The sequence below is a fragment of the Nylanderia fulva genome, unplaced genomic scaffold, assembly GCF_048542155.1.
Source record: "Nylanderia fulva isolate GAGA-0341 unplaced genomic scaffold, ASM4854215v1 Scaffold424, whole genome shotgun sequence".
Classification (NCBI taxonomy): Eukaryota; Metazoa; Arthropoda; class Insecta; order Hymenoptera; family Formicidae; genus Nylanderia; species Nylanderia fulva.
Genome location: NW_028190504.1, coordinates 21,074 through 40,832, shown reverse-complemented (window position 1 = coordinate 40,832; position 19,759 = coordinate 21,074). Strand labels below are relative to the sequence as shown.

Here is a 19,759-nt window from a genome sequence, read left to right as displayed (position 1 = left end):
GTCATACTATTTTTACTACTTATAAGGGACTGCATACAATACACAATAAAAGGAACAGAAAACAAAAGAAAAGAATAAAGAACAGTTTAATATGAAACATATGTAATGTAGTAACGCAGAATAGAAAAATTTTTTGTCTATTTATCCCTTTTACTTACTCCTACTATTGTGCACAGCCTTTAAACAGCACTCTTGTTATTACAATTATACATATTATTATTATTAATAACGTTTTATTATAATATTAAAAATTTTTATTAGGAAAAATGATTCTCTGAGTAGCATTGTTTTCTTGCATTGAACCAATATTTGCTGTTTGTCACATTTAAAGATGTCTTTTATTATTCATCCTGGATGATATCTTAACATCGCTGTTATAAGGGATATTTCATTACATTTATTTCAATTCTTTTTATCTGTTTAAATTGTTTGAAATAATGATAATTTGTTATTGTAATTTATTTAATTTCTTATTTATTTTAATCTACAGAAAAGATCTTGCACTTTCACAAGTAGTTTTTTATATCTTCTCTCTATTCGCATCATACAAGTTTGAACAGTATGTAATGGATTATTTGTTCCAAATAAATTCAGATTACTATTTTAAAAATTCTACGTTTGCAAACATAGTGGTAAGTGTACTTTAATAGATTTTATTTATATGTTTTTCAATTTTTATTAATTTGTATTACTTTGTTATTTATATTCTTTGTGATGTATGTATATAATGTGACACATAAAATTATAACTTATTAACAATTTTTTAAATACTAATATTATATAAATAGAGTATACATGTATTTATTCACTAATATAAATGTATATATATTATCCACAGGGGCTGTGACTCATGCAAAAGAAAATCACCTGATTGTTCCATTGCATTGATTGTAAAACATAAGGAATTGGTGGCAACATGCAGGTGATAAAATGCAATATCGGATGAAAAAGATGCAAAAAGAAGAAAGAAACACTGAAAATCAGCATTAATATTAGATAGCTTAAATATTAAGCTTCTTGCATAATGTCAGGCAACAGACAGAAGAAACAAGAAATAAAAGATATTCTCCCATAAAGGGCAAAGAATAGATATTACTTTCTGCTCTTATTGGTGAATATCTTTTATTTCCTGTTCCTATTGCCTGTTATTGCCTGGCATTGTGCAAGGGGCTTTAGAGACAGGGATATATATACAATATATATATATATATATATATATATATATATACATATATACAATATATATATAATTGGACAAATGATATGAACAAATTTAATTAAAATATTTTTAATTGACGATTAATTTTAGAAAGATTAATTAGATTTTGTTACAATGACGATTGATATAAGCTAGATTAATCGAAGATCGCTTAATTAACAATTAATATGATCGAAGTCAATTAAAGATTATTTAATTGACAATTGATATAAACAAAATTAATCGGAGAGCGATCGATTAAACGATTAATACAAGCTAATTTAATTAAAAGTTTTTTAATTAACGATTAATATGTTAATTTTAATTAGAAGTACTTTAATTGACAATTGAAAAAAACAGATTCAATCGAAGATAATTTAATTGACAATTGATTTGAGCAGAAACAATTAAAAAATATATAATTGACGATTAAATATAGCAAATTTAATGCGAATCTCTTCCATTAATAATTGACTTAAGAAAATCGATATAATTTCTCTATTTCCATTAATTAACAATGTGTAACGATTAATAAAATTTAAATTTTTATCGAAGATGTTTGACTGATGATATTAATATGACTGAATTTAAATAATATATATCTTTTCCTTGATTCTAGCTAAGTTATTGTACGTAATAGTTACAATATAAATAATAAATAATTTACGTTTTTTAAACCATATTTTTATTCAGAACATTTTAAATTTATTATACATTTTATTATACATTGTATACTGTATATATAAATTATAAATATAATTTTGAAAAAAAACTATTTTTAATCATTTATGTTATAAATTACTTTTGTTAATGTTTTTACAAAACATATTGAGGGAGAGTGGGTGGAGCAAAAAAAGAAGGAAGAGAGAAAGGGGAGACAAAGAAGGAGGGAGGAAGTGGGAGAGAGAGAAGGAAAGGAAGAGAGAGAGAGAGAAAGAGGGAGAGAGGAAGAGAGAGAGGGGTGAGAGAGGGGGGAGAGAAGGAGGGAAAGGGGGAAAAGAGGGGAGAGAGAAAGGGATGGAGGAGGGAGGGAGGGGAAAGGGGAAAAGAGAAGGGGGAGGGAGGAAGGGAGGAAAGAAGGGAAAAAGGGAGGGAAAAGGGGGAAAGGTGGGAGGAAAGGGGAAAGGTGGGAGGAAAGGAGAGGGAGAGGGAGGGGAAAGGGAGAGGGGAAGGAAAAGGAGGAAAGAGAGAGGGGGAGAGAGAGAGAGAGAGAGAGAGAGAGAGAGGAGAGAGAGAGAGAGAGAGAGCTTTTTATTATGAGTTACAACACACACACAATATCGAAAATAATTTAATAATAATAATAAAAAATTCAAAAAATATTTTATTTATTAGTGATGTGTTCATGGAAAGATCCAATCCTAGGATGGATCGATACTTTTAATGGTCCAGTAGGACTAATGGTTGCTGGCGAAAAAGGATCAGTGCGAGTACCATTAGCTAGCAACAATATTTCAGAAAATTACATACCAATAGATACTGTCATCAATACTATAATTCTTGTAACGTGTCTTCTAAATCGAAAATCGAACGACACTTTGCTTATGTATGAGTATGTATGAGCTATCAATTGTGACTAGTTTGGAAATAATTGACGCAGTCAGTTCTAAGAACTCGAAAATTTGCATCTAAAAATGCGAAATTTTTCACATTTTATTTTAAAACTTTCAGTTTTCAGATTTCACATATACTTATACTTCGCACGCACACACTCAATGTGCTTTTGGTCCTTAAAGTGGCGACTCGTATCGTACATATTTACAATTTGTATTCAATTAATGACTTCTGTAAGTACAATTTAATAAGAGATAAAATTAATGTTGAGGTGTGTGAGTAAAAAACTGTCACGATTGAAAGACGTATTTTGACAGTTCAAACGTGTCGAGGAGTTAATAGTGTGATATAAAATAATGATTGAGATTATTTTGATTTATTTTATGTACATTAAATTAAATAAAAAAAGATAAAGAAGGCAAAGAAGATAAAGCAAAAAGAAGAAGAGGAAGAAGGAAGAAATAGAGAAAGTACATACTATTACATATGTACATACTATTATATTATAATAAAATATACAAATATAATATATTATATTATATTATTAATATTATATTATAATTATGTTAAATATCATTTATATATGTATACACACACACACAAACACACACCAGGTAACAAATTGACGTCATTAAAGGTCAAAATGACGTCACTTGACTTGATTTTAGAACCAGTTCGCTTCTAGACAAACTTCGATTCGCCCTTTGCATTTTCAATTTAATATGGGAAGATATCAAATAAGATAAAAATTATGTAAAATTTTAGAAATTTTTACTTACTTTATAAACAAAACTAAGAATAAAATATGAAAAAAATTAAAATATAAATTCAAATAAACAAAACATTTATTTTTTGTACGTTTCTTTGGTACGTTTACAAATTAAGAAAAATATATTACAACAAAACAAAAGGTTAAACAGTTAAAAATGTACTTGCGCGATTTTAAAGCGGCACAATCTTTAATTATAATTTCAAAAATAAAAAACAAGTAATTAAATCATTTTGGGCGTGGCGTTTCCTTTTCTTGTGATGTTTCTAGGTAATTGCCTATAATGTCTATATAGTAAAACCGGCACTGGACTCTACTATCTATAAAATCAAAGTATACAGCTATCTCTTAGTATAACGATATTGACTTAAAAGAGGCAATATCGTTTCAAGTGCATTTGTAGAATTTATTTGCTCCTGCGTCTACATTGTTAATATCGTTTTGCTTTATTTTAACAACAATGGATAAAAATAATGCAGCAAAATCAATTTCGGCTTTTTACGCTGGACTAAGTATACTTTTGACAGGTGTAACAGGTTTTTTGGGCAAAATATATTTCGAAAAGCTACTGCGATCTTGTCCGGATGTTCGAGAAATATTTATATTGATGTGTCCAAAAAACGAACTGAGTCTTAACAAAAGACTCGAGAAAATATTAAACTTACCGATAAGTTATTTATAAAATGGTGATATTTCCTGCAACACACAGCATTTCTTTAAAAATTGTTATAACGTTTTGATAAAAAGAATTTTTAGATTATTTTTTTATTACACTATATATGTCAATCAAAATTAATTTTATAATTATAATAAATTTGATAAAAAAGTGAGACGAAACATTGAGAGAAACGTTTAGAATAATTATATAAATTCTAGATAAAATGATTAAAAAACATTTTACAACTTTTGCGTAAAAATATTTTACAGTTAAACATTATTATGTTAAATATTCTAACAAATATTATATAGACATAATATTTTTTATTTCAGTTATACGATAAATTACGACAGGAGCAGTCTTCAAATTTTAAGAAATTAATTCCAATTTCTGGCGATACCAGTCAAGAAAATTTAGGTTTATCAGCTGTCGATAGACAAATGCTGATTAAAAGAGTAAATATAATAATTCATGCGGCCGCATCCGTGATATTTAACGATATCTTAAAATACGCCATTCTTACTAATACCAGATCAATGAGAGATATATGTATCTTAGCCGAATGTATGAAGAATCTAATCATAAGTTCGAGATTGATTCTACATTCGTAATATTCCTGAAAAAAATTCCCTCATTGTATTTTATTAAGTGAAATAGCTTACACTAAGTTTTTATTTAATTTGCAAAAGATACAGTAACATTGTCATTGCACATTTATTTTTAGAAATATGTTTTTTATAAGGTACATGTTTCTAGCTTAACATTTAAAATGTAATGTAATTTTTGTCTTTGGAATAATAGCGAAAATATCGTCAACATATCTATAATAAGTCGGAACATTGAAACTAAGTTGACTTAAACAATGTGTTTCAAGATCATCCATCACCAGTTCTGCCAAGATGGGTTTTTAAAAATATTGAATTTAATGTTGTTCATAATATTCCTAAAAAACCGAATCATTTAATTACACTCGGCAAGGATAGACTGCCTACAGATAAAAAGACTGAAGTAGTTTACGAAGTTAATTGTAATGATTGCAACGTGTCATACATCGGACAAACAAAGAGACATCTATGTACACGTGTAAAGGAACATTACAGCAACATCAAAATGCATTTGAGTAATTTATCAGTTATCAGCAAACATAAAATTGAATTTGATCACAATTTTGACTGGACTTTGCCTGTTATTGTGCACAATAAAAAACACGTAAGAAAGAGAGAAATCGCTGAAATGTTTTTTATTAAGAAAAATAATAACGCTATTAATTTACAAAAGGATACCGATAATCTAAGTAATATCTACGACAAAATAATAAAGGTCGTTTAGTCTCAAATAACTCGTCTAAGAGTCTTGACGTGTTTTCAAACCGACACTATGTTCGTTTTTGACATCTTAGAATTATAATTTTATTTTTAATTTTACAAATTACTTGATAAGGACTCAAAGAAGGGTCGAAACGTTGTGATTCAATAAATAATATTTGCCAGTACGGTCGAGAGAAGATTCTTACCTATAATAATAAATATTTTAAAAAATTTAAAAAAAGAAAATAGTTCATGTATTCTGCGCCCCGGAAAAAAATTTAAAAATTAATGTTTGAAATTATGAGCATAGCTGTATGTTTTGCTTTGAACTCTCTACAACTTATATTATAGCACCTGAATGTTCAAGCGCCATGCACATAGGTTGATATGTGTCAGGAAGACCTAGTAACATAATAACTCCTAGAAATTCATCATCAACCGGTTTATCTACAGTACGAAGTTTTTCAGCGACGACATAACCTCATTGACATAGGTTTCTATTGAAGTAAAATTTTCCAATCTTACGGAACATAGACTACGAAGAAGTCCCACACGTCGATTGAGTCTCTTATCTGCATTTTCTTAAATAAATTTTCAAGTACATTCCATGTCTGCTTAGCAGTTTCACACGTCATAAGGTATGAAAAGCAGCATTGATCGACCATGAGATTAATCTTCGAGAGAGCTTTCTCATCCCTTCGTAATTTTTCTTCGGCTGTCGTTCTATTGCCTTTGACGTATCCACTGATAGCACTCCACAAATGCACATAGGTCATGCCGCAAATAATTCTTTATTTGGAATTTCCAGTTAATATAATTTTCTCGTCTTTTGAGCTTCGCAAAAGCGACCGAGAAGCCGGTTCTATCGCCATGCTTTCGACCGATACGTACAAAAAAACAACAAACCACAGAAAAATAGATAAATTGTATATTTTTCTTTGACTTAAATTATATTCCCGGTATCTACCGAGACTAGGCCCATAACCTGTTGCAGGTATATCATGCAGAATGTGGAATGAATGGATAAACGACACTTTGTTCAGAGACAAGATATATAATCTGAGATAAACGAACGAGCAAACATACAAAACTTATGTTAGTACCAAATAATACAATAAAGAAAGGGAGCAGCACCCAACAGCATTAACAAGAAGCACCACCCATGAATTAATTGAGTTATAAAATAATAAATTCTAACACTGTTGATGAAGGAAGTTGAACGAATTGCAAAAGAGGAACACAAATCTCATAATTTTTCTGTAATTTCAGGTATATGTTGTTGACTCATTTTAATTAAATATTTAGAAATTTTAATTTTATTATAAATAAATGAACAAAATTAAACATTTTGTTTTCCGCACAAGCTGAGCGTTTTTATACTTTAGGTTTGTAGAAAATTAATTACAAAATTGACATGTGATTCAAATGCATTTATCTCGTCATAAGGATATTGTAAGTGACAAATAAATACTTGCAAAATATCAATGTATATGTATATGACTAATATATACATATATATTAGTCATGTATACATATATATTAGTCATGTATACATATATATTAGTCATATACATACACATTGATGTTTTGCAAGTATTTATTTATCAACAAGTCTATCAACAAGTTTATATTTTATTTTAAAACAACAATCTTATAACCAGGAAATATTAACATATTCTATAATTCTAAAATCTACAACAGACATTAATGCAATAGATAGATATATAAAATTTTGAGGAACTGTCTCATAAATCTTGCCAATCTGCAGTGAAACAATAATGAAAAATCAGCAAAATAGAATATTTTGTGAATTAGCTATTTTATTTTCATCGTCAGACTCATTTGATACAAAAAAAGATATCATAGTCTTTTACATCACACAATTCTTACCTCGATAAAAATCGATATTATAACAAGGATAATGTACTTCCTTCGCATGTACAATATTTTATGGAGTAGAATACTATAGTATTCGAATTATGACATAAAATAAAATGACTTTTTGATCAATAGTACATCTCATAAAATAGTATGTGAATCACGAAAATAATAATGGATATATATCATTTGATTACAAGTACTAGGAAATTAATCGTTATAAAGTTGTGACTCTTTGGCACAATGTATTAACTAAACAAAACTAGTTATATTTGTACGTAAGAAATAATAAAATAAAAATAAAAACACGAAAGTGTACAGGCCACAATTCTCACATACATATGTATGGCAGTTGGGACTGATAGATTTGCAGAAAATTAATTACAATCTCGTCATAAAAATATTCTGATCTTTGGCACAATGTATTAATTAAACAAAACTAGTTATAATAAAAACGTAAATATTTGAGAATTGCCAGACAGAATTTAAAAAAGATAAAAATCTTCTCTCGACTGTACTAGCAAATATTATTTATTCAATCACAACGTTTCGACCCTTCTTTGAGTCCTTATCAAGTAATTTGTAAAATTAAAAATAAAATTATAATTCTACGATGTCAAGAACGAACATAGTGTCGGTTTGACAACACGTCAAGACTCTTAGACGAGTTATTGGAGACTGCCAAATAATTAAATTTTAATATTATTAGAATATTATTTAGCAGTGCGCCAAGTTTTTTTAACTAAAATTTTTTTTTTATTTTATTGTATATTAATTATAATTTTGCATAAGTTTTTAAATTTTAATTTTTTGTAAAAATTTTTATTTATTTGCGCAATTTTAAATTTTTACTAGTTTATTGTACGACTCTATATATGTTTGCAATTTTAATTTTCCACTGGTACAAGTTTCTACTTTTACTTGGTGCAATTTTTTTATGTCATTACTTTTGTAGTAAGATTCTACATGGGTTTACAATGGATAATTTTTCATATAATTCTCTACATAGATTTACAATGATTTATTTTGCATAGAATTCTACATGAGTTTGCAATGATTGATTTTTTATAGAATTCTACATGGGTTTGCAATGATTAACAACTAAGATTAAATTACGGCTCTGTAACCCACATAGAACAGTTACAGCTAATATATATATATTAGAGAATTAGAATTAATACGTATATATCTATTAGATATTCACATTGATCTGTCAATCTATATATAGTGTATATCTATATATAGTGAAAATGTCCGCCTTGCATACCTTTTCTTTACGTATAATAAAAGTTATTTGATAAACCGCTATATATGTTTGATCTGTTAAATGTCTATACATAGCGTAATTCTCTGTCTTGTATATCTCTTTTTTACGTATAATAAAAGTTATATATTTGTATATTTCATAGACGGCTATATATCTATTAGATATCTACGTTTAATCTATCAAATATCTATATATAGCAAAAATGTCCATCTTGTATATCTTATTTTAACGTATAATTAAAGTTATTTGATAGATAATTATATATTTATTAGATATCCATAGTTGGTCTGTTAAATGTCTATACATAGTGTAACTGTCTGCCTTGTATATACTTCTTTTTTATATATAATAGAAGTTGTTTAATTGATGGTTATATATCTATGGCATACGATATATCTATCTACAATGAGCATCAAAAATAAAAATTCACCTCATCTGTAAGACTAATTTACTTTGTACAGCTAAAATAAAATATGTTACGGATTTTTTATAACTAAAATTAAATTTTTTTTCAAATTAACAATATTAAATAAATTTTAATTTTAAATTATAAAAAATCCGTAACGTATTTTATTTTAGCTGTACAAAGTAAAGTAGTCTTACAAATGAGGTAAATTTTTATTTTTAATTGTAATAGATATGCAATATATATATATATATATATATAGCCGCATCTATTATAAATAACTTCTATAATTCTATAGAAGTTATTGAAGATTACTTATTATTTAGATTATACATAGATTATATTTATAATTTAACACACACACACACATTAGATGCAATTATTATATGTAGATTAATATAAAATAGATATAATCATTTATGATCTAACATTTAACTTCATCTTTATTTCAGTTGCATGCATTTATTTATTTTTTTTAATAAATTTGTTTTTTGTATTGTACATTTATTACAAGGCTGTTTTTATAATGAATGAGTGTATTCAATTTTTGTCAATTATTATCAAATAATCTAACACAAATATTTATTTATAATACTATAGGAAAGGAATTATTTAAACTAACACATTTTTCATTGAAAATAACTTTTATTGCTTAAATTTTTGTACAAAATAAAAAGAAAACAAAACTAACATTTTTTATTGCACTCTTTAAAATTATGGCACATTCACAAATATTATATATTGCACATATCAATATTATATATTACTGATTCAATAAATGACAGTATAAAAAAAAATAATATTCTCAACATAATATATCTATCCTATGAATATTTACTATAAATAAAATATTTTATTATGCACTTATGATCGAAGCTTATTACTGAATTAGTTTTTATATATATCAATATGTTCTACGAGGAAATAAAAAAATAAACAAAAAAATCAGCAAAAAAAGAAAAAAAATACAACAAAAAGAAAACAAAACTAACATTTTTTATTGCACTCTTTAAAATTATGGCACATTCACAAATATTATATATTGCACATATCAATATTATATATTACTGATTCAATAAATGACAGTATAAAAAAAAATAATATTCTCAACATAATATATCTATCCTATGAATATTTACTATAAATAAAATATTTTATTATGCACTTATGATCGAAGCTTATTACTGAATTAGTTTTTATATATATCAATATGTTCTACGAGGAAATAAAAAAATAAACAAAAAAATCAGCAAAAAAAGAAAAAAAATAAGAAAAAATATTATTTAAAACCTGTAATTGGTAAGAAGCAACGTTATATATAAACCTATATAATTGCTTAATAATTTAAATGCTAAATTAAATTAAAAGTTGAATATCTCAAGAACTATTGATTTCCATATTATTAGTTTGCAGTAAGTGCCTTAATATTTTTGTCTTTAGAACATTTTCGATATTATGAACATTTTATAAAAAAATTTTTAAATTTAAAAGAAACTAAGTCACTCTATATATTATTCTCGACTTTTATACATATACTTTTATACTTTTGTATATCGAACTTGATAAAATGTTTAAATGTAATAATTAAAAATATAACGTTTTACTAGTTTACTTGTTCTTCATTATCTGATGCTGTAGGATTAAGCTGCATGCAATTTGCGATTTCTGCAACGTCAACGTTTCCACATTGTAGTTCCAAAATAATGGCGTTTTCTGTATCTTTCTGAATTTCATTGCGATAGCGTGCTGCAGCTTGTCTGAACCATTCTTGCACACGAAATTGGAATTTTTTTTCATCCATATTAATACAACGAGCCAGCAGTGAACCTATACAGCAATATTAACTTGCTTAATTTGATAGAATGTATATGCAAAATACGTACATACATATATATATATATATATATATATATATATATATACAGGATGTGTCATTTTAAACGTGCACTCCACATAACTCTTTTAGTTTTGATTTTAGAGCAAAATGTCTCAGACATAAATTATTTATAAATTTATACATAAAATATCATTTTGTAAAATGTAGATGAAAAAATATTTGGCATATGAATATACATATACATATATAGTTATCATCCTTGTTTTGTATATATCGATAATAAATAAAAAATGTTAATATTATTTTTACTTTTAAAACAAATTAGTTTTTATAACCATAATATTACTTCTGCTCTTATTAGCTTTTTATATGTGTAATACTTTATTTGAATTAAAGAGCATTTAATTAGTATATTGTTTTAAAATAAAATTTTTTAAAAATAGTTTATTATTAATGTATATAGAAATGGAGGAAAAAAGATAATATATAATTAAAAAATACTTCTCTCTTTTTCTCATTTTAAAAGATCTTTTTTATATAATATATAAAATATAAAAAAAAATATTACTTACACTTTTAAAAATGAAAATAATGTATAACTTACACAGTTGAGTCATAAATTTGGATTATGTCAAAAACATTACTTGGCGTAATTAAAATTTTATAATTTAAATTATTATATATATTATATAATTTATTATATATATATGTATATAAATATATATATACATAAATATAAATCAAATGGCGCGCGCGTAGCGCGCGCTGGTTGTGTTCTAGTGGAGATAAAAAAACATGTGTCGAGCGAGACGTTGGAACTCTTTGATGTTGTCCATCTCAATTGTTTCTTATTCTTTCTCGATCTCGCTTTCGTGACTCTCCGACAATGGGAATATTTTCTTATCTCTCAATTATGTAGACGCGTCATTAATTAAAAATTAAAATTTTTACCTCGCATTTTATTAATCCGAACATAATTCTTATGGATTAATGACATTTTTGCCATTAAAATGACATCAAACACGACAAAAGTCGGATAAGTTTTAATTTAGATAAAGTAATCAAAATATATTAATTATTTACCCATATAGCAAAAAATGTCACAGTGATGTCACAAAGACATTGCTCTGTGACGATAAAATATGTCAAAATAAAATCACAGTGATGTCATAGTGACGTGCGAATGTCCGCTTCGTAACAGATGTGATGTCATCATGACATCATTGTGATAAGAAATGGAATGTTATAGCGATGTAATTTATACAGATGTGATATCACTATGACATCATTGTGATAGGAATGGTATGTTACAGTGATGTAATTTATACAGATGTGATGTCATTATGACATCATTGTAATAGGAAATGGAATGTTATAGTGATATAATTTATACGTCATAAAAGAGTTTTATATAAGAGAGACAAAGATTGGTTTTAATACGAGTAAAAGTACCAATATTTAAAATTAAATTCATAGCAGTGCTATAGCAGTGCTAAAAGGAGAGATAAACGTTCAATACAAGTTTACCGAGCATTTATCTCTTTTTAGTGCTGCTATAAAATATGTTTTTCATTAATTTTAAAGATTATTACTTTTTACTCGTGTTACAATCAACCCTTGTCTCCTCTACGTTTTTCTTTCAAATAAATGTAATTTATTTAATTACATTTTTATTTTTTAAATAATACATATATACGTTCCAAAAAATATAAGCCATATTATTATATATGTACGTGTGTGTGGGTGTGTAACTATCATTTAATACACATTCACGTTAAATCACATCATTTAATCATATTTAATAACTATATCACTAACATATATAATTAATACTTATAATAAATCATTTTTAAAGTAATTTTTTTTAAATTCTAGTTATCACTTTATCAGAATTATGAAAAAAAATTGATACAATTGTTAGAAAACTTAAATGTGCATAACTTTTTAATATATAGGCATTAATAAAATAAACATAGTGATTGTTAATTTTTTATGCTACAGCTACGCATAAAAGTACTAAAATACTTAGAACTTTAAATTACTTTAATATTCAACTGTATATATTGTTATAACTTTTCTCGTTTTATACTATATTTAAAAAATAATATTTAATAATTACTTTATTGCACTTACAACTATGCATATGTATTTAATACTGTAACCATTTAAATAATAAAATATATATATAATTACTGTGTATGAAATTAATACATTCAAAATAAAAAAAGTACATATGCAAAAATAAACTCTATAAAATCTATAAATAAACGTAATAATAATAAACTGTGCAATAAACGTAATAATAAACGTTCAAATATTTTATTTATTATATATTAAAATTATTATATTTAATAACCTGTCCTTTTCTTGTTTAGATCTCCTCATTTTCGCATCTCTTTTTTTGTTCTTCCTTTTTCCTAAAAAGAAATATGTGATTGTTATACATAGGTGCAATAAGTCAATTCTGCAATAAATATTCTATACAAAAATAACAATAAGTTCTTAAATGTTGTATTTAATTTAAAAAAACTAATACACGCAATAATGAACAGATAGTGCATGTGTTCACCCTCTTTAAAATCAGTTTCTTATAAAAATAAAAAGTTTGAGATAAGATGATAAAATAGTTAAATTGAGGTATATTATATATAACTTACAAATCTCGGTCAAATCTCTGCTTGGCTAAAATTAGCCATCTTGCAATTATATCCTCAACTTCCTTATTTGTTAAATTGGTTCTTGAAGTTCGCGCAGCATCTAACATCAAGTTTAAACAGATATGTGTATGTGTGGTTATAGATTATATAAAAATTTAAAGCGACTTAATTTTATATATATATATATATATATATGTGTATATATGTATATATACTATTCAAAATTATTTTATATTCCTATGATTACATATTATTGAATAATGATATTAGAGTTCTAATAGCATCATCCAATATAACCATGCATAGAATGCTATATATAAAGTGTCAAAAATATGTCAATAAAAACATTTCTGTGATTAAATATTTATATACTTACTTATGATACATATAGTAATGCGAAGATTTTTAAAGGCATTTTTCAATTTTGCACCAGCCCAACTATATTCCATTGCTAATTTATTTGTTAAAATATGTTTCATCATGTACGAAATCACATCATGATGATCCTTACCTCCTAAAAAGCTCAATTGTCTTGTCTAAAAATATAAAATAATTTAATTAATATTAGTTTATGATCTAAAAATATCAAAATAATAAACATTTGTTTTTCTCTTATAAAAAAAGTTAACATTACTTTTCTTTTAACTTCTTTAAAATTATTTAACATTATATAAATAAATAAATATGTCCAAAATATTGCTTTTTATAAGACATTTCAATAAAATGTTTCTAATCGTAAGTATAAAATGATAATATTTTGTATATACCATTTCTGCAGCAACACATTTGTTTTTTAATTGATTATCAATTCTCTGTAATTGTTCTATGGTATCTGCTGGCAAATTGAAATCATAATGTTCATTTTTTTTTAAATCCGTTTCCTCATTTTTTCTTATGTGATTATCCAACTTTATTAAACGTTCATCAATTGTTGTAAGATTTAACAATACTGCATTTAGTTTCCTGATAATTAAATTATGAAAATCTGCAAAAATAATTGACACATATTATTGTATATCTACTCATTGTCAGATTATATAAATATTACGAATTATATACCATTTGAAATATATGTTTACAGTGATATAAATAAAAAAAGTTAAAACTTTAATAATATATATATATAGGTAAGCTTTTACAAAAATTTAAAATTAATAACAGATATATTTTTACCTAAATCAATCTCAGCATTACAAGTATCGGATGTAGATATTGTATCTGAATTTTGTGGAACAAGGTCATCTTTATTTGCTGTTCGATGTTCTTGTGAACTTATAGATTTACTATATGTAACTGCAGACTTTTTAGACTGAATATTAATTATTTTTTCATTACTTATTTGTATCGGAGGCTTAGTTATTTTCTTATAATTTTTTATCAGTGGTTTTTTTATTTCATAAGTCATTTTGCTTTTATTTAAATCGTTTGATATATTAGAAGCTTCATCTAAATCATTGCTTGTGTCAGTTCTATCTGAATTATCAGAAGAACTTGAAATTTTTTTTACTCGATTCATTTTCTTATCACCTTGTATTAATGGTGTCTTTATTTCACAGATTTTGCTCTTATTTATTGTTAAAGCTTTTGGTGTATTAGGAAAATTATCTAACTCTAAATCATTGCGAGTTTTTAATTTATTGATGCTTGTGTCGCTTGTATCAGAATTATCAGGAGATGAACCTGTATTTTTTTTTGCTCGTTGATATCTCGATTTTTTGAGGTTATTTCCATCATCACCATCTATATCGGATATTTGTTCAGCTAATTTAAGTTTGTCTATAGCTTTATCATATGTATCTAAAACGTATAAAATTTTTGAATATTAAAAATTAGATTTTTGTTTTTATATATTTTATAATCAAATATCACTTAAAATTTAAATTTTAATATATACTTTTAATACATATATATTATAATTTTAATTTATATAATTTTTGATAAAAAAATAAAATACATTTTTTATATTACTAACCGCTGCTACCAAAAATACGGATTATTTTATATAATTGCCAATCATCAGAAGGAGATATTCTTTTCATAATTGCTTTATTTATCTTAATTTGACTTGTATATGATGGCCATTTACATTCCTTATTATTTTCAGTTAACCATTCAGAAGGAACAATTTGTAAACCATCTTCGAACTCCACAATATTATACGCCATTATAATAACTGTAAATAAAAATTGATCAGCATTGAAATTATAAATAATCTATGATGTAAATAATATGATAAAAATGTGACGATAATAATAATAATAATAATAATAATAATAATATTTGCAATTTATATTAGAGTATTATAATTACGTTTAATTATTTAATTACAAATGCAAATTAATATTAAACATGTATTATTCAGTTGTGTGTAACATCGGAAATATAATATAATTTTTTTTATAAGGCATTTTCAACATTTTTGCTCTAATTTTATCAAACTCCCATGTCTGAAGATGAGAATATTCAGACATGATACCAATATTTAAAGTTAATGACGAAATAGGCTGTGTATATAAATCTTCCACTAACACAAGTACTTTGCCAATAGCATACATTTTATTGTCATTAGATTTAATGAAATTTAAAATTGACATTATTTGTCCATTTTCAAAAGAAATGCAATTATTTTTTGGATCATCACAGTTAATATAATATTGATTATTGCAAAAAATTTTATATTGTTGTACAGAAATGAAATCTTTCGTAATAGGACCATCACAATGAGAGCGTGTAAAACATTTTTCCATATCGTATGAATTTGAATATATTTTGAATGTTTCATTATTATGTATTGTCTCAATTTCTGCAAATCTTCTTGTTAATTGCTGTAATGGTTGGTTAGTTTTACGAATTAATTTCTTTAACGTAGACATATAATTCTCAAATTTAAATGCACTAAATTTATCCAGAGCACCAAATTGTTTTACGTCTGCAGCAAGATGTAATAAATTATGAATATTATGTGAAATATATTTAGAACAGTAGATAACTTGAAATGATTTTACAAAATGTTTTAATAAATTTTCTGCATATTCTATAATAGAAGTTTGATATGTTAAAGTAGGATGTGCAAGAATTGTGATTGCTACATGTAATGTTAGAAAATTTAAATATACATTTTCTTGTAGTATTCCTTTCAATATAATAGGACCTGTATATAATAAAAATTGCCGATATTCTGTGGCTTTCCAATGTTTGATATACTTTAATGATCTTGGTTTTTGAGCAAAATCAGAAGGAATATAATTGCGTAACTTTATTAGTTTCTTAGAAATTTGTTCTTTGTCTGAATTTGATAATCTTATCTTAAGTGGTCCTGAAAGCCATAACATAATAAGTTTACGCATAACACCCAAACATACCAGGTGCATATAATCTAGTGGCACATTTGTAACTAAGCCTAGATTTGGTATATTTTTTAAAATTGTGTCACCAGTTTGATAATCAAGATTATAAGATCCAGTAAAAAATTCTTTATCATTACGTAACATCATATTAGATGTGTATGGAAAACATATATGTCCTTCTATATTATCACCTTCAATAATGCATTTAGTGCAACTATTATATCCAGTGTGTCCTTTTACATTTAAAATAAATGATTTAGCAGGAGCGTCACAAATTATTGCTTTAATTTCGACTTTTATGATCTGTCCCTCATAATCAATCCCATTATTTATAAAAGCAATAGCATCACCTACAAACATTTTTAAAAACTCATTTGCATTTTTTGGTTTTCCTTCTGTTGGCATTTATTCGTTGAGCTCGACTTATTTAGTTATCCGTCGTCCGTCTTGTTATTGCGGGCATGTATTATTATAAGGCATTGTCTCGATATTTATATTCTTTTGTATTGTATGTCTTCTGTACATGTTTATCCGTTCGTCGTCTGAGATTTTTGTCGAATTCGTGTCCTCGCGTGATTGGCGCGATTTGAAGCGTCGGTTATTTTGACGGCGGTATATAAGACGACCGCCGGTCGAGAGACGCGCTCTCATTATTGATTCTTCTCCGAGTAATAAACAGTTCTCAACGCATCAAGAGTATTTTATTTTAAATATATATCACTCGCCCCCCCCCCCAACACTTCACCATAATATAAGGCAATGACATATACATTGTTTATAATATTATCTGCACATAATATTGGCCATAAACTCTTTGTGGAAGACTTATATATAGGTAAACCATCAATATTTATAAATAATTGAATGTTATCAAGAGCAAAATTCAATCTTTTACGTTCTTCAATAATTTTGAGAAGAGCTTTTTCGAGACCTAAGTGGCAGTAATCTCCGTTTTCAATTTGTATAATTTTAGTTGATTTAGGAGTTTGCAATAATGTACGTGGATCTTTAGGCAAAGTATAATTAGTGTGTTTTCAATATCTGTAAAAGGTGACGGACTGATTTGAGTGATATCTTTTCTTCAATAGCCCATTTACTTATGTCATGTATAAAAGTTTCGTTATCATTTAAACACAGATTTTCATAATTGTTATCGACTATAGCTTGCAGCTTATTTGCATCCGTGTAATTTTGTATCATACAGGCATTATTTTCATTCAGAAAGTTAATATTATTTTCATCATAATATTGATTTAGATTTCTATCTGAGTATACTTTATCAGAATCACATAAAGACGAAGCATTCTCATCAACAACAATTAGTTGATCATTATTATTATTAATTATTGCCATAGAATCCGCAGAATCAGTCTGATGAGTTATCATATTCATATCTGTTACTGTGTTTCTTGCAACTAATCTTCGTTTATGTCTTGCACTATAAAATATTGAGTGTTTTCGTTTGCGACCCATATTTTTCACAAAATATATTTTTTTTCCTAAATATACATATACAATGAAAAAAAGATATCTTGTTACAATAAATATGAAAAAAATATAAGACAAACATAAGATAAAAAATATTGTATATATACTAACCTTAATTTTTATGTTGATGTTTTTCACTTTGTTAAATCACTTCTTATTGCTAAGTGATCTTCTGAGATCACTTATTTTGAGTCAAAATGTCCTCTTATGCAAATAAAAAACACGTGCTGGTACACCAACAGACTGCGTATACGCTGCAGAGCGTTTTGGGCAACGTGTACGCGCCTACACGGTCACGCTTGCATTAGGATTAGGTAAGATTAGGTTACATTAAGTAGCGTCCATTAACGGTGACGTGTTGATTCTTTTACTTTTAGAACAAATCAACGTCAAGTCTTGACAAGATGACAACTTAGCAGTCATTCTGCTGAACGCGACTATTTTAAAGAAAAATATTTCAAATAAAAGTTGTTTGATTCAAAGGAGGTCATAAAGTAGATGATGCCCTTTATTTGATGAATATTTTAAGAGATATTTGAAGTGGTGTACGTGTTATTTTAAATTGGACACCCTAATATATATTTAGTTATAGCAGTAATAAATATAAATAAATAAATATAAATTATTTATTAAATATATTATAAATTAAACTTTATTTTTCTAATTTTAATTGTTGATCGTCACAGCACAACATCTTTATGATGTCACTGTGACATTTTCTTGCTATGACAGATTTTTTATCATTATTGTTACATTTCGTGATATACTAGTTATATCAATGTGACATTTTTGATGATATCACTATAACATCATAAAGATGTGCTGTGACGATTAAATATATTTTATCGTCACAGCAGAACATCTTTATGATGTCACTGTGACATTTTCTTGCTATGACAGATTTTTTATCCTTATTGTTACATTTCGTGATATACTAGTTATATCAATGTGACATTTTTGATGATATCACTGTAACATCATAAAGATGTTGTGCTGTGACGATTAAATATATATTTTATCGTCACAGCAGAACATCTTTATGATGTCACTGTGACATTTTCTTGCTATGACAGATTTTTTTATCCTTATTGTTACATTTCGTGATATACTAGTTATATCAATGTGACATTTTACAATGATATCACTTCAATTGTGATTAATGATATCACTGTTACCTTCCAATAATCTCACAATGACATCACAGTGACATCACATTTTTTTGTCACCTTGTGACTCTATTGTGAGCTTATTGTGATGTCACTGTGACATTTTTTGCTATGGGGGTATCAATTTATTATGTAATTAAAATTATGCGACTTATATCGTGTTTGATGTCATTTTAATCGCAAAAATGTTATTAATCCATAATATAACGATGTATATTAATATTAAC

The 19,759-nt window shown here is 26.2% G+C and overlaps 1 protein-coding gene across 1 annotated transcript; it reads right to left on the bottom strand.

Annotated features, from left to right (window-relative positions):
* Nucleotides 1–10,640: 10,640 nt before the first annotated feature.
* LOC146721718 (uncharacterized) lies at nucleotides 10,641–15,003 on the bottom strand. The gene is made up of 4 exons (XM_085486355.1): nucleotides 14,705–15,003; nucleotides 14,299–14,516; nucleotides 13,908–14,067; nucleotides 10,641–10,804 (listed from the first exon to the last, which is right to left on the bottom strand). Exons 1-4 carry the CDS (start codon nucleotides 14,934–14,936, stop codon nucleotides 10,641–10,643), a joined length of 774 nt encoding a protein of 257 aa, XP_085342481.1. The 5' UTR covers nucleotides 14,937–15,003.
* Nucleotides 15,004–19,759: the final 4,756 nt, after the last annotated feature.